The sequence below is a fragment of the Aythya ferina genome, assembly GCF_964211825.1.
Source record: "Aythya ferina genome assembly, chromosome: 3".
Lineage (NCBI taxonomy): Eukaryota > Metazoa > Chordata > Aves > Anseriformes > Anatidae > Aythya > Aythya ferina.
Genome location: NC_140298.1, coordinates 922,384 through 947,213, shown reverse-complemented (window position 1 = coordinate 947,213; position 24,830 = coordinate 922,384). Strand labels below are relative to the sequence as shown.

Here is a 24,830-nt window from a genome sequence, read left to right as displayed (position 1 = left end):
GTTCAACTCTGAAATAACATGGATGCTCCTCTCAGGATCACAATTCCTTCCTAAGCGGCACATCTCACATTTCTATGAGCCCACTCTTAATCACATTTGATGAAACTGGAGAGTAGCCTTCCCTGGTGTGCACCAGTATACTTCTTCTATTATCAATGCTGAAAAAGCACTAAGAAATTTACTACAAAAGTTCTGTGAAGACTTCATTCTGTTATCCTTACTAAAGGTAGGAATTTGGAGTCATTATTTTAGTTTTTTACTTTATTTCCCTTACCATAAACACTAGAGCTTTATCTGACCAAGATGACAGCAAAGGTTTCCTACTGATAACATTCACAGTTTCCTATTTGCATCTAGTAACAGTTCTACACCAGCAGGCAGACCTCAGAAACCTTTGTCATTAAACTCCGCTACATAACATTCACGGAGACTCTGAACTTCCACAGGCATGGATTCCTTATCTACAACTTGGTCTGCCTGCACCACTTTTGTTTTGCAAGTTTGGTCTTCACATGGCTTTATTAAAACTTATACTATTATCCTGGAGCAGGTGGAAGAAGGAAGGGGTGTAACCAAAAACTTGGCTTTTAAATGTAATGACACATTACGTTTAAGTTTGTTACCTCTCTTACAAAAGCAGGTTGGAAGAAACCATGAAAAAGCATTAAAGAAGTCAGTACTTAGACTGACAGAACGTGTCAGAATATTATTTAGCTTACTGTGGAGCAAGGCGCAGAGCCATACAGACTTCTGTTGCCAACCACACCAAGCAAGAACGCTGCACTGCTCTTCATTATCACCAAGTTCAGGAGGATAACCTCCACACTGACTGACTACTGCTTTATCAAAGACAGCACCAGACCACAGCCATGTTCAAGTTTCAGCTGGAACATAACTACTACTGAGGGGAAACAGCAATAAGCCTACCCTAGAAAACACTTTAGTTTCACCTTCACAACCCACTGGCAGAATGACAACAAAATGGGAAGCGTTCTTAACTCCAGAGATTACAAAAAGGATCAATGGTGAGCTTTTAGAAGCATAATCACAACTCTAAAAGGAAGATCTTCAAACATTTCATCAAAAGCACTAGAAAATATTTAATCAAGATACTTCTAGCTTGGAAAATATTTCTTGTTTCACAACTGCCACTTAAACATGAAAATTCCAGATGCCAATCTAGAAAAAGTTTATAACGCAATTAAGCATTAAATTAATCAAAAGTAACATCACAGATTACCAAAAGCTACTGGAAGCTATCTAAAACGTTACCGCTTTAAACTGTAAATTTGATAACCAGACATAAGGATTGAGGAAAGTTGCCAGAACTACACCTAGGGGAAGGGCTTCAAGTTACAGAGGGAAAACCTGCTAAGCAACACACATCTCTTAATACCTAGGTGTATTCTCTTTGGTTTTGGAACACTATCATGAATAAGGCACTAGTGTATCTGACTGGCTATTTCAAGGCAGAAGAGGATTTGGGAGAGGAGGAACCACAGAATCACAGATGTTGGCCAGAACCTCTGGAGATCATCCAGTCCAACACCCCCTGCTCGAGTATGGTCGCAGAGGGCCCAGAGTAGGTTGCCAAAGACCATGTCCGGTTGGATTTGGATTATCTCTAAGGATGGAGATTCCACAACTTCTCTAAGCAGCATGTTCCAGTGTTTGAAGTCCTCAAGTGTGTTTTAATATGTTCAGATAGAATTTTGTGTGTTTCAGTTTGTGCCCAAATCATTATTTATACACCTAATGGAGATGTTACGCTATTGGCTACATACCAGATAGAAAATTTGGCAGCTCATTAAAACTAATATTCTCTAAAAGACGAGACCACATTAAATACAGTATCTTTTTTTTCATTCTTTGTATGTATTCAAATACTTCTATATTCCCCACAGCATTTTTCACAAGGTACTAATGAGCCACTGATTGAACAGAATAAAATCCATTAATTAAATGCAAAGGAGACAAGAGACAATTACATAGTAAGGCTGATAAAAATAGAAAAATGATTAATCTAGTTCAGGACAAATTAACAGATCTAGAACGACTGCTAAAATTACTACTAATCATTGCCAATCCTAAATCAGTTACTCAACCATAATTTGTTCTTCACACAAATTTCTTTTTAAAAATAAGCCTGCTGCAAAATACATCTCCCCCACACCAAGTAACACAAGTTACCTTTGCTACTTTGTGTGTCATTATCTCACTAGGATGATTTTCCATTTTATTCTTTTTTTTTTCCTTTTTCTTTTTTTAAAACATATATTCCTAAGACTAAGGTCAGCGTACTGTAGTTCAAAAGAAGCAACTTGAAATTTTACCTTGCCAAGCATATTTTTTCCCGTTCAAGTCAATAGCAAAATCTTCAGGGTAGAAGTCAATTATGCTTGATTCCTGTATATGAGAAAAACAAACAAAAAAAAATAATTAAAACCAATTATGAAATTGGCTCAGAATACTATGAAGCTTCGCTATGTAGCTGTACTTAGTTTTGTGTTAGCTGACCCTTTGCTAAGGAGGATGCCTTACAGAGAGGAATACGCTAAGGATTCTTACCGGATCTGTCATGAGCTTCCTCCAACTTGGTGGCAGAAAGTTTCCACTTGCAGCTGGAAATACTCCCATAAGTTGTTCAAGAGGCTTGAACTGTTGAAAGTAATCAGGTTGATGAAGGACATTCCTAATGAGCTGTTAAATCATAAATGAATAAACAATGCCCTACCGGCTTTGAGCCCTTCTCAAAATCCGAAGGCATGTCTGCAATACCATCAAAGTCAGAAGCAAATGGAGCATAGTGAAAAGGGTAATACCAGTTCCAGGAGGCACAACCCTAGGACAGCAAAACAAGACAAGCAAAATCAGGCAAATCAAAAGTGCAAAAGGAAAAAAAATATCATGTAGCCCAGTAACTAAAGTTGACAAAATTTAACCCAGCGTCAACTGGGAGAAAGAGGAATCCCCGTTGTTAGAAAAGAAAGAGCTCTTGCCTCTAAAGGTACTCTGGACTTCAGGTTGGGGCTTAACTTTTCATAGCCAGATTAGAGCGAGTGAGATCACTGGACAGTGAATGGAGACCTCAGGCATTTCCTCAGCAGCACAGAACAGCAGATTGACTTCTCTGCCAAAGTACTCTTGCTATGTGCTAGGTTTGAGTCACTAAGGGAGACAGCCAAAGAGACAGACCTAGCACCATAACAACACAAAACACCTTACAGAAGGTTCTTAAACTTAACTTCAGGACACTGTAACGTACTTCACGCTTTTTTCTTCCCCCTCTAGAAAAAAACATACACACACACACGCACAAGAAATCCAATAAAATCAAACAAGTGTCTTGCAAAGAGCAGGAAAACACAGTCTATCCATACAGTTAACCAGCCCCTGGGGTTAAGTCAAGGAGCTTACAGCAACTGGACATATTTTCAAGTTGTGTAGAGCTGCTGGCACATCTCAGAACATAGAAATGCAGAGGAGGAATTCTCAAGTTCTCCACGACTATATAAACAGTAGAATTGTGCAACTCAGAAAGCCATTACAGTGGTCTCAACAGGAATAGAGGTACTTTTCTGGCAGCATAGAACTTGCGCTACCATTTTTCAAAGCTATATCCCACTGCTAACTTGGGAATATGAGGGACCAGAGAAACCTGACATTCACACGATGTAGACTGCATTCCATCTGAACAGCATTAGTTGCAGGTTGGAAAGTATTGTTTTAAACTGATACTCTTCTATTCAGTAAAAACACTAACAAGCACTTGAGGTAATATTTTGCTTTTCCCTCTCACTCTTTCGTCTTGAATACTGGTAAATATAAAGTGCATTCACTTCAAAGTCATAAAATAATCCTCAAAAAGAAGAAAAAAAAAATCAACTCAAACACATCGGAACACAACACACTTTAGAGGAAATGTGGCTCTACAAGGTCTAAGTCAAGTTTTCACCTTTTCAGCTAGCTATCTTAGCAGGAGCACTTGAAACAATGCCTACTATTTTGACTTCCAATTCTGAATAAGTAAATGTCAATGAGGCTCCTCCAGTGATGTTTTTGGTATAAACCTACAGCAACTTTAATATCAGATACAATTCCTCAGGTGGTTTCAGTCTGTTTCAGAAGCCAGGTGGATATGTGCTTTTTGTTAATCTTTTTCCCCTGAAACAGATGTTTCTACTAGTGGTGCATGTTCTATGTTATTAGCTTTTTATAGGAGTAGAAATGCACATAACATTCTTTCAGACGTTTTATGGACAATGAACAGTGGATACTGGAAGCAATTTGTACCATGGCAAACAAAAACAAAAATCAAGCAAACCTGTTTTGACATTCCCCCAGTCCAACAGTTTGCTAATCTAACTTCCATAGGGGCCAAAAGTGATTTGCCTGCTGCTCCATATTGATACAACTGACTGCCCACCTGTAGCAGGTTGTAGAATCTTGCCTACACATAGCTCTGTTCAGCAAGTATAGCTAGCACATGCAAGCATTTCATTGCTACACTGTTTTAAGTCAGCAATGTATTTTATTTTTTTTTTAACAAGGTCTAGAGAGATTTGCCTTCTTTTAGAGTAATCTGAATACAAAGCAAAGCAGTAAAAAGCCTTAAACATTTGTGTATGTTCAAGTTTTCCTTTGGAACTTCACTCAACCAGAAATACTTCTATACAGCCACTTTTCCTTGAGATCTTATTTGCACTCCTCCTCAATTTTCTTGAGAGCACTGTGGTCCTGCATGAAACTTGAAGTTATCAACCTCACTGATTTATTTTCTTTGCAGCTATAATAATCTATCCTTGTGTGTATCAGTTACTTCCATCTACAAACTCCGGAGAACAAGGAGTCACCCACATACATCTCATTAACTACATGGGTTTTATGTGTTAAACTAGGGAACACTGCATAGGGACTTGCTTGTATTGTTTTAAGTTTGGGTATCTGTCAGTTTATCAGCTCCTGTATTTAAAGCATTGTGGCATTTAAAAACACAAGTCTCTCAGAAGTACCAAGGTTTGAACAGTTATAAAAACACACCATGATATTTACACTAGGCTGTGGCATGCTCAACACAGAGCAATGACTGTATATCACACTCATTTGAATAAAAGAACCTTAATTTTTACAAAGCTCAAATGAATGTAAATATTTTGATCTCATAAGTATTTTCTCACGAACATCTACTCACAAATTCTTTTATAATTCACACTGTCTTCTGCAGTTTTTTGTTTGTTTCTTTTTTAACCATTGCAATACTGAAGGTTGCACTCACAGCTTTCCAGCAGACATCTATAGCTAATCTATTTACACAACTCAGACACACGGGCACATATAGAGTTCTAGGAATACATCTTGCCACAATTAACAGGAACACAGTAAGCTTTCAGCAGACCTTAACTGCGTGCAGGATCATGGGAATTTCTGCATGTCAAGGTGGCCACTAACTCCAGGTGGCCAGAGGAGCTACTCAAGGATGTGCACAGCTAAATTCAGCTCTCCTGCAGATCAGCTGCAACAAACTTGCAAGCCTTAAGCTCTATTGTTTTCATCCACCACAACATGCAAGTCAGAGCCCTAACTCTGATAAATACAGCGGAAGAGAAAAGAATGCCCCCTTTTTTGTTCCAAGGGAAGGAAAAAATCATATTATATAAAACTATGTTTTTTTGCATCCATGTGAGATATTTGCCCCGCCTGTACTTTAAGTCAGACAGGTACGAGCTGCCTATGAGAAGCGTGCACTTTTGTCTGCATGGCACTGCATTCACACTACACACCATGTTGAGACAGATAAACTTCATTTGCTGGCACATTCTATTCCCAGGTCACACACAAAATATAACTTACTTTGTTTGCAGAGCACGAAACTAGTTATTAACCATCAGTGCAACAAACGCCAATACGTCTAACTAATCTCCTGCCAATCTGACATCTCAATTATCAAAAGATTTAAATCAGATACAGATTACTTCAATCACAAAGCACTTCATGGAACATTATTACAATCTATGGAGAAGACCATGACTCTGTTCCTTCAAAATTCTTACTAGGATTTCACAGGCATTGTCCTTTGTTTGCTCGTTGTCATTGCGATTTTACCAGCCATGTATTGCAAAGAAAAAACATGCATCAGTTCTTAATAAACTAAGAAATACTGTTACTGTACGATAGAAACAAAAACTGCATTCAAACTTCAAGTGTCAAATAGAATGGGAGTGCATTTATATCTTCAGAAAATGATTGCTTTGTGAAAATAAGCAATGAAAAGTTATTATTTCCTGAAAAGAGGAAGGCTGCAGACACAAAAGGAAACTAAAGTTCCAGGGAAGAAATTCTTAAGTACCTGATAATAGTATCTGAGAACCCAGCAAAGCCCTTCAACATAGGACTGTACAACTTTACGACGAAATTTCTCATCAGATGCATCAACATCAAATTTGTTTTTATAGTAGCGTTGCTTCCAACCAGTTTCCCACAACCTGTGTAATAAATATAAATAGATGTCAATACATGTTAATATATGTCAATTTACATTTCTAAATCAAAGTTTAAAGCAAAATAACTCTCTACTTTAATCGCACTTTTATACTAATACTGATTTAAATGAAAGCATGAAAACTGATACTCAGCAGCAAGATAATAAAATCCAATGGCTAACATACGGAAAATCCACAGAAATTTTGAAGCTATCATCCTGACAAATACATCCTCAAAGTCCTAGTTAGAAGCAGAGTACATTTTCAAAATGAGGGTGCTACTGTCAAGATTCTTCAAATTCTTCAGTCTATTATTCCTAGTCCATAATTTCATCTTCCTTATCAGGAATCTACTACCAAAATTCATATTTGAGTTTTGCTCTTCAACTCTTCCATTAGAAACAAAAACACTCTTCTTCTTCCTTATCTAAGGTGGTTTAATCTCCTGCAGCCACACTAACCTCTATTCTTACTACTCTTCCCAAGCGAAAGAGGGCCAGTAACCAAATTATTATTTTATTAATAATAATCACCAACTTTTCTATTGCTTTTCACACAAGCTATGACTACCAGCAGAATTATCTGCAACTCAGGAACCCGGTGCTTGCTGTCTTGCACTACATGAGTGCCTTTTAACAGAGGGATTTTCAATCTTTCATGCCAGAGGGGGATACTGGAGTCAGAAACGCAGTCTCAGACACTATTTATCACACTTCACACAGCTCCCCCTTATGTCTACTTAGGGATGGGGCACGGAAAACAACTGCATGCTCATCACTGACAAGCATTTGAATCCCTCATCAGTTCTAACACAACATAATGCCACACTTCAAGGAAAAGGTATACTATGAAAAGTAATGATAATATATACCCGAGGCTCCTCTAGGAGAAAGAAAAAAAAAAAAGAGCAGGGGGAATGCATGTCATGGGCAGCAGCAGGCATCACCGCTTGCAGACTACAAAGCTTTTCTTCCTAGGACACCTATCAGCTCACTACAACTACCGTGTTCCTGATTGTTTGTGAGATGATGTGAATTTTGAGAACAACTGTGCCACAGGCAAGAAGCTATTAACATGGACATAAAACATCCATTTGTTAGCTTTAACAGACACAGAAATCTTGGGGGAAATTCTGGCTCAGTTTAGAAACTGCTATCTACAAAGCCAGTTTTAAATAACAGATTAAGCTCTACTTAAAGTTTGTTTCAACCATGATGTCATGCTTCAAAAACTGGCCTTCCTCACAAAGCTATCTTTTTTTTTTTTTTTCATGTGGTGCATGCATTTTATACACGCATCTCAACCTGCATGTGAATTTCGGTATTTAAGTGAACTATAATAAAGCAAGTTACAAACCGGTTAAATCAGATAATGCCCTAATAATGATTTTCATTTTTATGTATAATCTTTTTCTCAGCAATTCAAAATTTGTCATTATTGCACCTTTAATTTTGAGTTGACCTGTCAGGTTACATGTGTCCTACAGATTCCGTATGTAATTTAGACAGGTCAGCTCAAACTTAGGCATGACAGTCTCATAGCACAGTAGATATAGTATATGAAGCCTTTAAAAGTGAACAAAGGTTGCTTTAAACTTATTTAAAAAACAAACCAAACAAACAAAAAACACCAGCCCAAGATGCATATCTGTTTTGCAGAAAGAATCTTTTCCTTGCTTCCATTTCAAGCTGGTTGACCAGTACAGGGATAGTACTTATATTCAACCTGAGCCAGCTCAAAGATGGCTCAAACTGATGAGGAGGTAGAAAAAACAAGGGACATGTTCAAGAGTTTAAGACAAATAGCCAGACAAGCAAGGACAAGAGCTGCTTGTGCTGAAGTCTTTAAGGAAAGAGTCAGGAACATCTGCAGTCCATGCAGAAGACTCTATGAGCTCCCTGGCAGCTGGATTCCTACAAGAGCTTCAAAATCCTTTCCGTAAGATGACAATACAGCAAACACCCAAATTTGCTAGCTGACTAGAACTATTTGGGCTAGTTTTAAAGTCACTCTAATTACAAAAGGTATTTTTGTAAACAACTTCTGTATCCAGTCCACTTATGCATTCATTTTTACTTAGTAACCTGAAAATGATTATTTTAAATCTATTTCCACCCTCATCTAAATACAACTTGATACAAATCACACTTTTAAAAGTCTAAGAAAATTCATTTGTTTAACATTTCCCAATACAATGAAAATCAAATAAGTATTTTTCAATCAGAAAAGGATCTAAATAAATATTCTGAGCTATAGCAGAACTAAAAAATTGCAGATAAATGTAGTATATCCACTGGCTTGTCAGTACCACCTTTGTGAAAAAATTTACTACTTATAAATCCCCACAATTCACTCATGCTAGTTGCTTTAAAATGAACAAATAAAACACTGTTAAAGCTTCTTTTAGCATCTCTGCTAGAATTCAAATGCAAAACATGACACTAACATTTATTCTGATATTAGACATAAATTTTGCTTGATCAATATAGAAAACACAATGACAAAACCCATTCATTCAGATCTGCATATATAATAAGTAAAATAGGAATGACAGCCAGATTATCTTATTGGAAGATCAAATTGGCTAGATGCAACAAATGTCATGACAACACTACAGTACACTAGTGATCAGTACTTCACAATGAAGTAACCCTTTTTGTTTCCTCATGACTAAATATGTCCCCTGGCTCAACAGAATACAATATCCACCGGTTGCATTTATCAGGACAGCAACTTCAACAAAGATTACAAGGTGTTCACCCTTGACTTAAAGGGTAATAGCCTGATTTAAACCTTTGATAAATTTACACTCACTGGTAATTCACTGTCAGTTAATTCTATTAAAATTCCTATCCTTTAATCATCTAGGGAACAATATTTTAAAATTTATTGCAGCCAAAAATGAACTTGCTACTAATCAAAGATGGAGGAATACCTATTGTGATAGCCAAAATAAATAATGCTGCACATGAAAGTGCAACTGAATTTTGTGGGTTAAACAGTTCAAAAATTCAACCTGAAAACAGAGGCATTCAGCTCACATAATCAAAGCTGAACAGTGGATGTCTAGCCAATCTAGCGCATGGTCTCAAAGGGAGTAGTGGCTTGCAGGATGAAAACCTGCGCGCATACTAATCTAGATACTTAGATTTAACAGCTATAGCTTACACATCTCACTGGAATTCACTGAATATTCTAACCCTCCACATTAATTACCGGTGGATAAAAAGATCATAGAAAAGCATCTGAAGGCACTGCTGCTCTAAGCTAAATGGCATTAATTAGACTGCATCTATTTCAGCAATTTGCTAACAAAGTGCTACAAAAAATGGCTTCACCTGATATTATCCTCTGGCTCAGGTTCACTGTCACTATCTTCAGCTTTTCGCTTAATTCCTCCTGCCGGGGATGGGGAGCCATCAGAATTGAGACTGGTATTTGGAGATGAAGTTGTCTAGGGTCATAATTATGACAAATAAGTGGGGGGGGGGGGGGGGGAGGGGAAGGATTTATTAGACATTTTAAATTCAAGTTAAAATTAACAGCTATTTGATAAAGACAAATCACACTCATCATTTTAGTTCCTCAAAAAATCAAGGCAACACAATCCTTAAGCTATGAAGCCAAGCAGCAAAAGAAAAGAACACATCTTTCTATTAGAAGGCAGGTGCTGATTCATACAGCCAAAAAGTTCATTGTATTTTAGAAAGAAAAAAAAAACATGATGAAACAAACATTTTATAAAATGATAAGACATTCCACTGACATATTCCAATTTTGTAATACAACTGTTGTCTTTAGTCCTACAGCTCATGTTACAACTTCATTTTACAGTGACAGTGAAAAATGCATATGCAGAGTACCATACAAATACTGGTTGTAATTCAAAACTGGCAGAAATACTGTTTTCTCACAACTGATCCTTTGACCTCCTTTCAAATTTATGTATTTTAATATGATAGTCTTAAAAAAAAGTCTGCCATTTTCAGTTCTACAAAGTGAAGATAAATAGCTGCAATAAAATAAGAATTGGCATTTTAAAAGAAACCTCAACAAGTACATAGATTCCATAAAAGAACTGATTTGCTTAACCCATGTGCAAAAGTTTCAAGATTAAAAAGGGAAGAACAGCAGAAATTGTATTTTAAATAAAGCAAACTATATTTATTCAGACTTAAAAGACAGAAAGTAAATCTTCATGATGAAAAGAGCCTTTTCTCAGAAATACGTTCAGTATTTCAATGAAAAATTATGAACAGAAAGAATGTTAACTTTAATAACAATATAACAATTGAGACCGCTAACAGAGCATTGAACTTATTTCCAGTTACCCATCGCCTTCTAATACCTTTCCAAGGTATTAGAAATTAGGTATTACCTATATATGTACACAAACATACATGTACTCTTTAAAAGTGATCTAGGAGACAGATGTTTATTATTGAAGACTGATTTTTTTGTTTAAAGCTCTTACTAAAAAAAAGGTACTGAAAATTATAATTATACTAGAAATTCTGAGAACTTATTGAAATATAATGGAGACATACAGCTTGGGGGAAAAGTCATGGTGGGGAATGATACCATATTTTGTGCACACACTGGTAAATGGCAGCTTGCATCTTTTTTTGTACATACTGGTCTTTCAGTTTCCTGATTAAAACAAGTTCTTTATACACACATCAATCGCTGAAACAAACAAAATGCACACATTTTATGTGCGTTTCACATACGTCCTCCCAAGCATGCAATTCTGGATATGAAAGAACAGCTTCAAGCTATACCTCAATAATTCTCAGCCTGTTTTACTATTTCTTCACAGTACTGAGAGGCAGGAAGTCCCAACAGAAAACTAATAACCAAACAGGTCAGAGTGCAGAGATGTCACAAATTCCAAAAGCAGTAAACAGAAAATATATGTATTAAAAGAACATCTCCAGCTCAGGGAATCAGTTTGTGTCTTGCACAAAACTACTGATGAAGCTTCTAAAACTATATTCTCAGAAGGTTTGACTCCACAAATGCCAAAGTGGTTTGCTGAGTAGTCACCATATTTGATTCAGATGCATTCACCCCACATCTGCATTCCCTTAACGACTTAATGAGCAATACTATTTCAAACATTAAAATAAAGAACACCATTTTATTTAAGTAGTCTCACAATGATTGAGTATTAAAAGCCATTTCTCTGAAAAATACATATTTCTTGGTCCGCTTTTCAAGATGACCTGACAGGTTAGAAAAAACGTTGTCCAGAATTACACAGGATATAATTATTTTCCTTTTTATTTATAAATACCTTTAAACTTCTACTTACAGAATTCGGTCTGTCATGCATTCTCATCTCATAGGCAGCTTGTCTAGGGTTACTGATTGCTTGAGGACTGGATCGATTTCCCAGAGCTTGAGGGGAAAACTGACCACCGGGAATAAAAGCAGGATGATCCCTCTAAAAAATAAGTACATACTGGAATACTGAAAAAGAAATGTAATCTCCACAGCAATATGGTCATGTCTCAGAATTTTCAGATTAGTACTTTACATAAACAAGCACATTTCTCAGTTCGGTTTAAATTAGTTATGTTTAACAATCCTAGCCAGACATAAGATGACACGTGAGACCCTAACATTCCTGTAATTTATTAATCTCTTTCAGAAAGAAAAACAACAAACAAACAACACTTTTGTTGCTAATGTTCTAGTTGGGCTGAAAGGCAGTTTTTTCGGGAAGTGAGATTCCATCTGGCTTACTAGGAACATTGTACTCTTTGTATGCAAAGTGCATAACCTCTCTCATTCTAACAGGGATAATATGAAAATACCTAATTTAAAAAATAAATACAGAATACTTATAGTACTCTGAGTACACGTAGGTATATCATGCACCTTGAAAATTTTGGAAGCTGCACTTACATGAATATCCTAACCAAGAGAAAACCTATGTTGAACCAAACATACCATAACCCATTTTAAAACTATCAGAACACTTCACGAATAAAAGAAAACTCAGTATCTTTCCAATCACAATTTTAAAGAATTCAGCTTACATGGATCAGAAAGGGCAAATGTTCCAACAACAGTTAATGCTTCTCTATTACATTTATGAGATATTTGGCAACACTGACTTACTTGCAGGCAGAATGGGTAACTATAAGTCTGGGGTAAGCTTTTTTTTTTTTCTGTTAGAAATGTGTCTTTAACCAAACAAACCAATTTAACACAAACGGGTATACATATTTAAATCTAAACTCTTATGTTATACTCTATCTGCCTAAACAATAGGGTTGCTGAGAAGACTGCTATCAAAACATGGAAAAGCAATTCTTGTACAGTGTTCATGTTAAACCATTAAGTCATCATGAAAGTGCATAACTGTGTACACTTGAAGGACAAAACATACAGGTATCAGCCAACATATTCAGCTCTCTCCTTCCTTCCCCTTAAGAAACCTGTAATACACAATTCCTTCAAAGCCCCAGTTTGCAAAAAGCCACCAAAAAAAACAAAACACTAAAAATTAGTTTACACAGTCCAGAAAATATCACGATTACAATTGCAGCTTCAACATATTCTACAGTACATATTTTAATTCTTCCTAAGTTTCTGCACTGTGAAAGAAATCAATTTACCTTCATTCTTTTTTTTTTTTCTTTTTGCCGTCTTTTGAAGTTATCCTATGTAAAGAATAAAGAGAAATAAAGTCAAACATACAGATTTCTTGGAAAGATACTATAATCCTTTAGCAACAAGAAGACCATAACGTTTAGAGTAATGTTCTGAATAAGATAAAGATCAGTTCTTTTATCTGTAAATCCAATGGAAGTGGGCTAGAAACTTCTACCTTACACTGAAAACCTACAGAAAAAGGTGAAGAGTAGGTGCTTATTCAGAGCCCCATAATTTTGATTGATTTCTATCACCTACTATGCTTAGGTACTAGACTAAGTTCAAGGTGACATGAAGGTATCAAAGGACTCTAAGTGGTAACACATACATAAGCTCCTTGTCTGGACTTGAACAGTTGCCAAAAAAAAAAAAAAAACAATAAACAAACGAGAAAGTTCTAGAAAGGGGAAAAGATGAGGCACAAGGAAAGATCTTGAACCAAAGATACTGAGAACTTGAACAACAAATCAGCATTTTTATTTCAAGAGTAGCATAGACTGGGGCGATTATAAATAAAACATTTTGCCAGCACTGGCAGACCATTTTTTGACTGGATAGTAAAGACAATTTTCTTTATCCTGTGCTTAACGAATACACTGCAATCAAAATACATGTGCCAAAAATGGCACAGAAAGTTTGCAGAGGCAGACCAAAACACAAATAATTTCTGAACACATTTAAAATGGCAGGAGGTGCTGCAAGGCAAGAATGCACTTTGAACTATTATTTAGTACTCCACCCCTGCCTGTTGCTTGCTCTTCCACAGGTTGCAGCAAAGTACAGAATAATTCCTTGTTTAGTGTTCACAGCAGCTATTCAAGAAGTCCAAGGCAGTAACAGAACTCACATACAGTTTTTAGTTTGCTGTTACTTGGGATAGCAACCAGAAAAACAGGTCCTGCAGTCCAGGAAAAAGTAAATCAACTGGAAGCACTCAACTCATTTTCAAATACAGACGAAGTCACTAGAGATAACAGGGTTTTTTTCATACTCTATTAGAGAAATGTCGCAGCCTAACAGAAGTCATGAAAAAAAAAAAAACAAAACAAAAAGAAACTCTTATAATGTAACAAGAAAATTACATCATCATCTTTTCTCTTTTTGAATATACTATCTTCAACTTCTCCAACAGCTAACATGATCATCTGGACTCGCTGCAGGTTGACAAAACCACTTTCTGTGAGGTAGCCCTGTAAAATACAAAATAAAATGATTAAAAATCTAAACAATTTTTGTGGTAAGCACCCAGATATTTAAAAAAGAGAAAAAAATTACCCCAGTTTTGTGCACCACATTTTTATATATGTTAACCAAGCGATCAATTGCTCCCTCCCTAAAAACAAACAAACAAAAGCATGAGACTTGACATTTAAAACCACAGTACCTATACTATATATGGTATACATATGTATACCATGTATATATACCATATACGTATATATACATATACGTATATGGTATATATACTTGTACTATATATACAGAAAAGTGAAACACATTTGTGTATACCTGATCTCTAAAGATGGCAGATGAGGAAGAAAGTCATTTCCAACAAAAAAGCACATGAAGACCCAGTCGTCAACACTTCTTTCAAAATCAAAGGTGAAAGGTAAGCTGGCCATAGTGAGTTCTCTTTCTAAATACTGCAACATGCACAAAAGACATCAGAAAGTTTTGTGCATAGAGTTTAAAAACATTATTTATACAAAACAGATGTTGTAACTGCATCAACATACCTCTCGCAAAACACATAATCGGATGAAGATAAATTCTTGTTCAGAAGTAGGAAGACTGTCTGCAAACTGATCATGCTACAGTAAAAGGCAAAAGTTGCATTACATCCAAGCTCACTTTAACGTTTAACCAGCTCAATTTTACAGTTTACTCTGAAAGGAACTTAAAGAGAGAGATAAGCACAGGTTCTCAAGTTCTTATGCAAGAATGTATCTTGATACTTTATGTATCTGTTAAGTGACTGATTGCTTTCTCTCACGAGTAGGAAAAAGAAAGCAAACCAATACAAGTGAGGAAGTTAAGTTCCACATAGTATTTATAGGCTACAGAACTACAATCTTTATTTATTAATATAGAAGGAAATCCAGGTAATTCCAGCAACATAATTTGTATTGACAAATTGCAAAACTGACAGCAAGAATAACTTGAGGATCTCAATGCATAAATTTGGTTACAAATTAGAAGAATTTCTAGAAATATCAAAACTCTTACCTTGCCTTGTTTTTCTCTAGGCAAACCTTGACAATCCTTAACCTCGTGACCCATCTGGTTACAAAGAGCACATGGCTTGGGTTTATTTGGTTTGAACTCTTCCCTAATTATGGTGAAATTTGGTTCATGTGTAGCTAAACCGAGCATAATTAGATCAGCTACCAATCAAAAGAGAAGAGTAAAATACAATGAAGGATCAACAGTTTAGCTCTTTCGAAAAAGAAAAAGCCTTAAGTCAAATACATTCTAATTTAAGCAAGCGTGAACACAAATACAACTAAGTGAAAGTTGGCCCTTCAGTCTCATGGACAGGGCTAGATCTTTCCCCAAGTATTACACAGTTTTTGAAAAATTAACAGATTAATTAGCTTAGGTACACAAATACAAATGAAAGCCTAGACACTACAGCCCAACTCGTTAAGCTGCCTTATGTTGTCCCTTGATGATAAGACATTGCTAGCCATGAACTCACCATCAGCCCCACACAGACAATGATGAGTATTCGGGTCATGGTTTGGTTGAGCTATACAAAAGAAAATTACATTTAGCGAACCAAAGTCATGTAAGACAAATTATTAACAATACCTTAGTTTAAAACAAAACTATCACATTTATTTCAAGTTTACCTCTTTGTCTTCTAATATAATCCATGATTTTATGTTCTCCTTCACCAGGAGCACTAGCATCAGACAAAATTACCTGTGAAAGATTTACAGATTAGGTAAACAATTTATGCTGTCACAGTTAAAAAAAATAAAAATTAGTTTTTATACTGAATCCGATTTACAAATATCTGAAATCTTAATTTGTAGTGTCAACTAGAATATTATGATATAAAAATAAGTTATTTAAGAGTTTGAATGAATAGACCTTCATTTCCTCTACTAATTCTAGGATGAAGCTGACAAGTTGATTCAAATACCACTGAAATTATCACATCATTAGCTTCTTGATATATTATTAAGGCAATTGAAATAGACATTAGGGTTTTAAAACCTCATGTCTGATGGAAAGAATTAAGTCAACTGCTCTCTAATTACAACACTTTTACAGTCAACTTATAGAAAATAAGAGACCACTGCATCTGCATTTAACTATTCTGTCCTCTTGTACAAATCAGCAAAAACAGGGCTGTTGTCAGAAACAGAACTCGATGTGGGTGGAGTTGTTGAGGAACTAGAGGGGAGAATCTCAAAGTCCAGAAAGCATAAAAGTTGATCGTCTGCTGTTGCCCATCGTTAGAATAATAGGGAAAATGTAGTCCGAGGTAACAAACAAGTTAAAAATAGTGAAAAGAACACATATACGGTGGATCTTGACACTTGTCCCCAAGATGACAAAGTATTCCTAAAACACTGTCTCCCATTACATCAAATTGTAGCTCCCCATATCAAATCTTTTCATTGCTCTTAAATGAAATCAAAACAAATGGTGCTTTTAGATTGTATTATGCGTTTCACCCTAATACCTGAAGTCCAGAAAAATGTGCAAGTTTGCCCATTATTAATAACAATGGTGCCAGAAGATGAGATAAATCTGTTAAATTTATATTCTTCAATCATATCCCAACATAGCCTGATAGATCACCTAAATGTTCCTTAAGTATGAAATTGTGAAACTTACTGTTAAATTTTTCCACCCTGGGTCACTGTTCAAACGGTCAGCAATGTAATAGCGGAGACATTTAGCAAGATTGTCCATAAACTCAGTTCCCTAAAAAGTGACGGAAGAAAATAAATTAAGCCATCATCCAGACACTGACAATTGCTGGTTAAAGTGCAAGATTACTTACTGGGGTAATACAGTTGCTGTCAAATCTTTCTTTCACTTCTTCTGGAGGAAGAATGCCACCTAGAGCAATAAAGACATTTTATCATGCCAAAATGTTTTGAGTGTTCGATATTGGTTTACTTCTGTAAAAACCCTGAACGCTTCCCTGATAACAATTAACACTTAGTGAAAAATTACTTTGTTTCAAAACAGCTCTTACCATTACATTATCTTCATCTTAAAATATGATACTCCTACATGTATAAATGTTGCTTGTTGCTTCAGAGAAGCGATTTCACTACCTATTCTAGCGAAAATCATGAAAGAAGTCTCAAAAAAACTGAACTTGCTAAACGAGATAAAACATTAGGAAATTTTCTTACTTGTTCTCCCCTATGTTTCCACTATCTATTCACTTGGGGTCCCAAACAAGGTTACACCAACTTCTTTAATCTCTGAGCTTCATAAAGGGCCTTCATAGTCTAGAAATGCTACAGGAAAAAGCGTTAAAAGTCTTTGTCCTCCCTTTTTTATTTCTAACTTAGGTTACACAATGGCCCTCTCACTTGGAATATTCATTCCTCCTACACAGTCACCTGAATTAATTTCTCCAAACCAACCAGCATGTTTCAGTTACACACACTGCTTTCATTCAAGTCATGCTACTGTCACTCTTAAGTTGTGCTTTGTTCCCTTGTTGAGTTCAGTTTCCACTCTGACAAGTAACTACACTTGCTTGCCGTTCATTCATTATTCCTGTGCCGTACTATTTTCACGATCCCTACTTTTAAGCTGTGACTCTTTTTGTTAAGCCCTACGATATGGATTTCCTTCTATTAAGAGTTTTGTTTAGTGTCCCACTACTACATTTATCCCTGTTCTTCTGTTCATTCTTTTTTTTCCATAAAAAAAATAAAAACACTCAACACAAATCTATTTCAGGCAGGGGGACAGTAAAACAAGATGTCACTCTTATCTTGGATCTTAACTTTGGAAAAGAACAGATCCATCCTTCCATAGGTTTACTATACCCTTCTTCTTCTAGTAAGGCACAGATAAATATCCAGGGAGCAAGACAACCCTTTACTGAGGCACTCAAAACCAAAAAACACAAAAAACACCAGATGTGGTCACAGCTTTACCTTTTGCCAGAATTTCTTGTCTTATTTTTTGCTTCTCTTCAGCAGCTTCCATGCCCTCCTTTGATGCTCTGAATCTTCTTGACCGCTGTTGGTTCATTTTTGCACGAGGAGCCTAACAGGTACCACAATGCGTCAGTTATTGCATCTAGCCAAGTATTTTCTATCTTCTGGTTGTTTCTGGTTTTTAAGACAAGTCTTTTGAAACTGGGATTCTGTTCTCTCACTCCCCTGTCACCACTACTAACACTCATATGGCAGGACAGGGGTCTGGACAATTTTTTTAAAATACATTTCTTCAGCTTCTAAGTGAGGAAACCCAGCAGTATGCACATCTCTTACCACCATCTCAGAAATGCACAGTGCTCAAGAATTCAAAGATTCCTTCACAGAACAAATTAACCTTGCAGGGCCACGTATCTGAAAATAATTATTTATTAAATAACCCTTTTTCCAAAAACAATTTCGTAAAATTGTATTCGTGACTCTTTTGCAAATAAAAAGACTACAGCAGACGGTACTTAGTTATTACTTAATGCAGGTATGTTGGGGTTTTTAAAAGGATACACCAACATTTAGCTTGGATCACTTTTATAGAGACAAATATCTCACTAATTCCTGCACTTGAATGCAAGTAAAAATCTTTCTATTTAATAATGCTCATCTTACCTTGAAGAAACTGCAAAGCCTAGACAAACAGCCAAAACTTAGCAGACCTACCAGAAGTCTGCTAGGGTATTTTGGTGTCTTTCACTGAGACAACACAGTCTGGATAGAGATAAATTCAGTAAAGTGAAGGTTTTACAAAAAGGTGGCATCTTTCATCAGACCAACTGATATGCCAGGTGGGATAGGGAAAAGGTATGGAAAAAGATAGTCTTAAATGTCCTGGTAAAGCTAGCCTGTGAAACACTCCATAGCATGATTAAGTCACTGCCTGTTTCAAGTGCATGTGTTTAAATGGTTTTCTGGTCTTTCCCTTTCATCTTTATGCAACAAGACTGTTGCATAAATCATTACTAAAGCCATAGAATAGAGGAAGATAAGAAATAGTTGCAATGTTACCGTCTTATGGAATTTTCCTGCGTTGTAGAAGCAAAGTTCTAATTGCAATAGACTACATCAGTTAGCCTAGGTAAACCCACAGACAACAAAACTCACAAATGGTTTTAAATACCCTCACCTAAATCTAATTAACAGCACGTTTTACTTACAGTTTTTCATTTTAGGAAACTATTTCATAAAGGATCTTATAATAGCAGATGTCATCGATCCTAATGCTGACAACAGCTATTACCAGGAACTATATACATATATCAATACTTACTACTCCATCTATAGCCATGTATAGAAGTCGTCTTGGTCGTACAATGTTGAAAATCCTGTCAATATACTCAAAAATCGCAACCATCATTTCATCTTCATTTTTAGGTGCTGGCCTAAAACATAGATTATTTCATTTAACACGTGAAATGCTATGAATAATTCCTATTTAAAGATAGATACAAAAAACTGCCTTACTTGTCTTCTGGATGTGTACAAGGGTGAATTATACCATTCATGTCCAAATATAGATTATCAAACTCAACCTCATTAGGGTTAGGCTTGCTTGTATCGATTGAAGCCTTGACACCATTGCATTCTTTTGCCTGTGAAAGCAGATGAAACAATTATTTTAGTACTCAATTATGGAAGTTGCAAAAAATAACCAACTGAAACACTAATGTACGGACACACAGGAGCTGATTACTTCAGGAACAGTAGAAAAAGACAGCAACAAACTACCCACAAGATAATTACCTGGAGTATCACACTTATAGTATTAAAGCGATTTTGTTTTAAGACCTTTATAAATTAGCATGACCTGAAGGCATTATGATGAACTACAGCAGAGCTGGCTCATACCTGTTGATTAGCATGTATTATAAATATTGTTTCAAGAAGTTTCCACACCTTGCATTTTCCAGGAAAATAATTCTTTTTATCACCAGAACCATACAGACTCCCTCAAAATGTAGTAAAGGGATTTCAAAGTTTCTAATATAATGCTCTAAAGTTAATGTGACAACAAACGTTAAAAATCTTCTTACTTTTAACACTCAATTTTCCAGATGGACACACGTAAACAAACTCGTACCATTGTCTTTCCTCACTGCAATCCAACATTTAATTCACAGACACAACTGGGGAGGGGGAGGCAGCCAAAACAGTGACCGCATATTGGAGTGAAGCAGATGACATGACAAGCTTATGCAAGTAACAGTGTATCAGTACATCCTGATGAGCAAAAGAAAAGAACATTTTCTTTTCCCCCGGAGTCTGCTATACATAGAAAGGAGATCCCAGCAGACAAAAGTCACCATTTGGGATATATACATATTACTTTTCCTGTTGGCTATCAAATGCACTGAAGTGCTCAAACCTCTGAATTCTTGACTCTGAGTTTGTCCATGGATATATTTGAAATGCTAAATAAATCCCCGTCCTTACTTCCCACTTCTGAAAGTGGGTCAACTTTCAGCTCTAATGCTTCTCTTTCTTTATGTTAGTGCATTTTGTACTACGAGGCTGCTACATGCCAAACATCAAATTCAGTGTTAAACAGTAACACCTACAGCCATCTATATTCTGGGAATTGTTCAGTGATCTTGAATGCTTGCAAGAAACTAAGTGTGGTAAATCCACGAATACAGAGAAAATTAATCTCAGCTGAACACCCAGGAAGTAATAAATGATCCCACTACTCAAGGAGAGGCGGGGTCAACATAATACCAGTTTATTTTATTCATGCCGGCACGCCAACAAAAAGCAACTGTCTTGGCAAAGAGAACAGTCTCTGTAACCAGCCCTGGGCAGAGATCAGCACTGGCACCTATAATACCTACGTGAGCACTCATCCCCTTCTCCCAAGAAGTCAAAAAAATAAGCTTGGAAACACGGGTGAGATCCATCTCCTCTGTTCACGGTGGATTAGCAATCACATTCTATTCTGATTCCTCGCCACACTTCTTTGTGTGTTTGGTTTTGTTTGTCAATAAGTAGTTAGCAACACGCACAGCAATTATGAGCAATTCTGCATTGTCCTTTTCACAGTACTACAGCAGAAGGTATAAATCACCAGACTGAACACCAGTAACATCAGGGAGCGAAGAGAGGTGAGTGACCAAGATAAAGTCAAATGCATTTTTAAAGAAGTCATGGCTGGAAAAGGTTATAAAGTATGACAAAGTTGGAATGCAGAGTACTCTAGAACAGTTCGCATTTCATAGTGTCTATTTTTATGTTAAGGCAACTATCAGAGAACTACATGAGGCCACAAGGAAAACTGGTTCTCCTATTGAGGTGAAACCCATCGACAGCTAATGTGCAAGCATCAAGTGCTTCCTCTTAACCCCCACCCGCAGACTTGCTGCTCTTCTAACAGTACTGAGCTCCCCACATCTCTAGGAGGGAGCTCCAACCACTGCATTCAGAAGCTAAAACCTGCAGGCCATAGCACCAGTTTCCTTACAGTCTTCCTGCCTAGAGTAGGAGCAGAACTAGGTGAACTTATTCCAGTCATAAAAGGCAAAAGTTAAACCTCCAAAGTCTTTATTCAGCATTTACAGTTTTCACAGTTGAAGAAGTATGCAACATTTCCAGTGCAATTTTGCTGATTTTAAATAACACTAAGTACCTCTATTTCATGTTTAAGACATACAAAGTTCATGCTAATTCACATCTTTCTTCTATCATTCATTCAAATTAGTCAAATTCCTACAGATGAAATCTTGACCACCGTTTGGATCCTTCAGAATTCAAAAAAAGCATGTTAGCATGTTACTGAACTTCTTAAAACACAAAAACACCCTTGGCTTGAGCAGAAACTACTTGTCAAGTGGAAACACCATACCGCAGCTTATGGCTTTTATAAAGTCACTCTGGGCAACCCAGACCTACAGTTCTAAAAGAAGAGTATTCATTCTCACTTATATCAGATAACAGGACAAGCAGCTTGTCTTGTGTTCTACTTGATCTTTCATCAAACCTCTTGCCAAAGCTAACTGTGACTCAGAAGATATCAAAGGCTTACAACTATATGATATGGAAAATAAAATTGCCCTCTCCACAGGTCCTATTTTCAGTCTTAAAGGTAAAGCAAAATAAGTCTGATCTCTTTCAGATGGCTTCGAAAACCATTCAGTTTTCATCTGCATACTGTTATGTCAGCAACTTTGCCACTACACGCTCAAAACCGATCAGCTTTTTAATGCAACAGACTTAAGTATCTGGGAGTGATATAACTTAACTGTTCACTTTTAATCTACAGCTGCTTTTGAAATGACTGAAAATAGATCTTCAAATATGATACTTTAGATGCAGCTTGAAGGAATTTGATTAAGGATCTCCTAGATTTTATATTATCTTCAAGATCTTCCTCTTATTCTTCCTGCTCAGCTTAAGAAAGATTAATCAGATTTAAGAAAAATGAATGATCTAGCTAGGTAAGAGAATGAGGATCAACTGTTTAATATTTCAGAGAGAAGCTACCAGGAGGTACAAAATTTATGATTAGAAGGATTTCAAAGCCATCCTAAAACACACATAGGAACGATTATATTGTGTGAGAAATTTAAATTCCTCTATAGTAAGACAAACTACAGCTTCTCCCTGCGGTCCTAGTCAACTCTCAAATTTATTACAACTTTTTATATTCATACATGGTCTCATAAATGTGAGGTATTCACGAGCCCTCCTAGCTGTAAATGCAACATGCTCTTAAGTTGGAACAAAGCAACACAGATAGAGACATCATTGTCTGAAGCTTCCACTATCATCTATCTATTTGACTCAAAAGACTTGCCATATTTTTCCCTTTTCTTTTAATAAAGAATGTTTGCTGTTATAATTTGGATTATTAGAAGTAAAAAGACGCACAAAAACATACTCCAAACACCTCTGCACACACCTTCGCTTTACCTGGCCATCACAGCAATTCTGATTAAATAAAGGTCCGACTCCACATTACACACTTGCCACCTACTTTCCCCAGCACGTGCAAGCACGCAGCACTGTCTCCTTGAGCCTGGATCCTCAGAATGGATGACATCTGAGATGGCACAGAAAACCAGACTTGGCCAAAGTGGCCACAGCCATCACTGTTGGATGCCAACAGCCTATTCCAGAGAAAGCATTCATACAAGCATCTCTTAAGCAATACCCGTCAGCAAACAAACCACCTTTTTTATAGCAGTTCCTCAAACCTCACTTGTGCACCAGTCACAAATTAATTTCTTCCAGCTGCAGGTAAAACCACCTTCACACATTCTGCTAAGGCAAGCTAATAAGCCGCATTGGTGATAAAGAGTAACTCACAGTTTTAACTGTGAAAGAGCTGCAGCATTTCATCAATGCAGATGTTTCCCTGCCTGAACCTGAAAAGCAAGAACACCATGACTACAACAAGAGCTGAACAGTAACTACGATTTAATGGCCTGCCACTCAGATACACTGAAACCTTGCTTAAGACAAACAGATAATGTACGAAGTCAAAAAACGGTATCAATACATAGTTTATCACGTTTTTCCTGCACATTTCTATCTCCCTCATGGTATGGTAACTCTCAGATAAGAGGCACATCTCTCCCAGGGCACGGCAGGATGCAGCGGGAAAGTGCAAGCCACAACACGAGCCCAGCAGCAGGCTCAAGAGTACAGACCTGTGTTGATCTTGGATGCAGTCACAACATCTTGTGTTGATGGGTACTCAAAAGAAAAAACAAAAAAAAAAAACAGAGAAAAGCACAGACAGGAGGCTGCAGAAAGACCAGTAAGTGAGAAAAAAGCCTCACAAAAACAAACAAACAAACAAACAAACAAACAAAAACAATTAGAAAGACCTAAAAATTATACAGCCCTCAGGGGGCGCTCAGGGCGGCCCCGCGGCCCCCGCCGGTTACCACACAGCGCGGCCGCCACGGCCGCTGCCCCGCGGGCAGGCCCCGTCCCGTCCCGTCCCGTCTCGTCCCGCCCCGGCTCACCTTCTCCTCCACGCAGCTGACGATGATGGAGGGGTACTTGCGGCTGAGCCATCGGAAGAAGGCCGGCACCCCCATGGCGACCCGCCGAGCCGAGGCGCAGCCCAGCCGAGAGGAACGGAGCGGAGCGGAACGGGCCGGGCGGCGGCGGCGGCGCTTCCGGGGCGGGGGGCGGCAGCGCCGGCCGCCATCTTGGGGGCGGGCATGCGCAGGCGCGGGGCAGGGTAGGCACTGGCTGAGCTTCGGCTGGCAGAAAGCCGTGTAAAAAAAAAAAAAAACTATTGGGAAAAAAAAATAAAAACTAATTGAAAAAAATAATAAAAGGTACATGAAAAAAAATAACTAAAGCTGTCTTTCAGCCTTTCTGCGGGGTGGCTCAGGCAGAAGACGGATGATAAAAACGGGTCAGGGAAGGGCTGCTCCTTCAAAGCCAATGCTGCGGGGCTGCATGCAAGTTTAGTAAGACCCTCCGCTTTTTTTTTATTAAGAATATAAGTTTGTCTTTTTCACCTGCAGGAAGAGAGGAAAGCACTACC

The 24,830-nt window shown here is 37.2% G+C and overlaps 1 protein-coding gene across 2 annotated transcripts in view; it reads right to left on the bottom strand.

Moving 5' to 3' along the window:
- Positions 1-24,495, bottom strand: part of XRN2 (5'-3' exoribonuclease 2) — a 51,033-nt gene extending 26,538 nt beyond the window's left edge. For both annotated transcript variants that reach the window (XM_084514299.1, XM_084514300.1), the window contains exons 1-20: positions 24,298-24,495; positions 19,799-19,926; positions 19,605-19,716; positions 18,281-18,392; positions 17,161-17,219; positions 16,992-17,081; positions 15,995-16,067; positions 15,841-15,891; positions 15,369-15,526; positions 14,879-14,953; positions 14,652-14,785; positions 14,418-14,475; positions 14,225-14,332; positions 13,106-13,150; positions 11,794-11,925; positions 9,818-9,933; positions 6,347-6,482; positions 2,735-2,842; positions 2,569-2,658; positions 2,334-2,406 (exon numbers count right to left, since the gene is read on the bottom strand). In XM_084514299.1, coding sequence (XP_084370425.1) covers positions 2,334-2,406; positions 2,569-2,658; positions 2,735-2,842; positions 6,347-6,482; positions 9,818-9,933; positions 11,794-11,925; positions 13,106-13,150; positions 14,225-14,332; positions 14,418-14,475; positions 14,652-14,785; positions 14,879-14,953; positions 15,369-15,526; positions 15,841-15,891; positions 15,995-16,067; positions 16,992-17,081; positions 17,161-17,219; positions 18,281-18,392; positions 19,605-19,716; positions 19,799-19,926; positions 24,298-24,372 — 1,933 coding nt within the window. In that variant the 5' untranslated portion in view covers positions 24,373-24,495. The remainder of the gene's footprint in view (positions 1-2,333; positions 2,407-2,568; positions 2,659-2,734; positions 2,843-6,346; positions 6,483-9,817; positions 9,934-11,793; positions 11,926-13,105; positions 13,151-14,224; positions 14,333-14,417; positions 14,476-14,651; positions 14,786-14,878; positions 14,954-15,368; positions 15,527-15,840; positions 15,892-15,994; positions 16,068-16,991; positions 17,082-17,160; positions 17,220-18,280; positions 18,393-19,604; positions 19,717-19,798; positions 19,927-24,297) is intronic.
- Between the last annotated feature and the right edge of the window lie 335 nt (positions 24,496-24,830).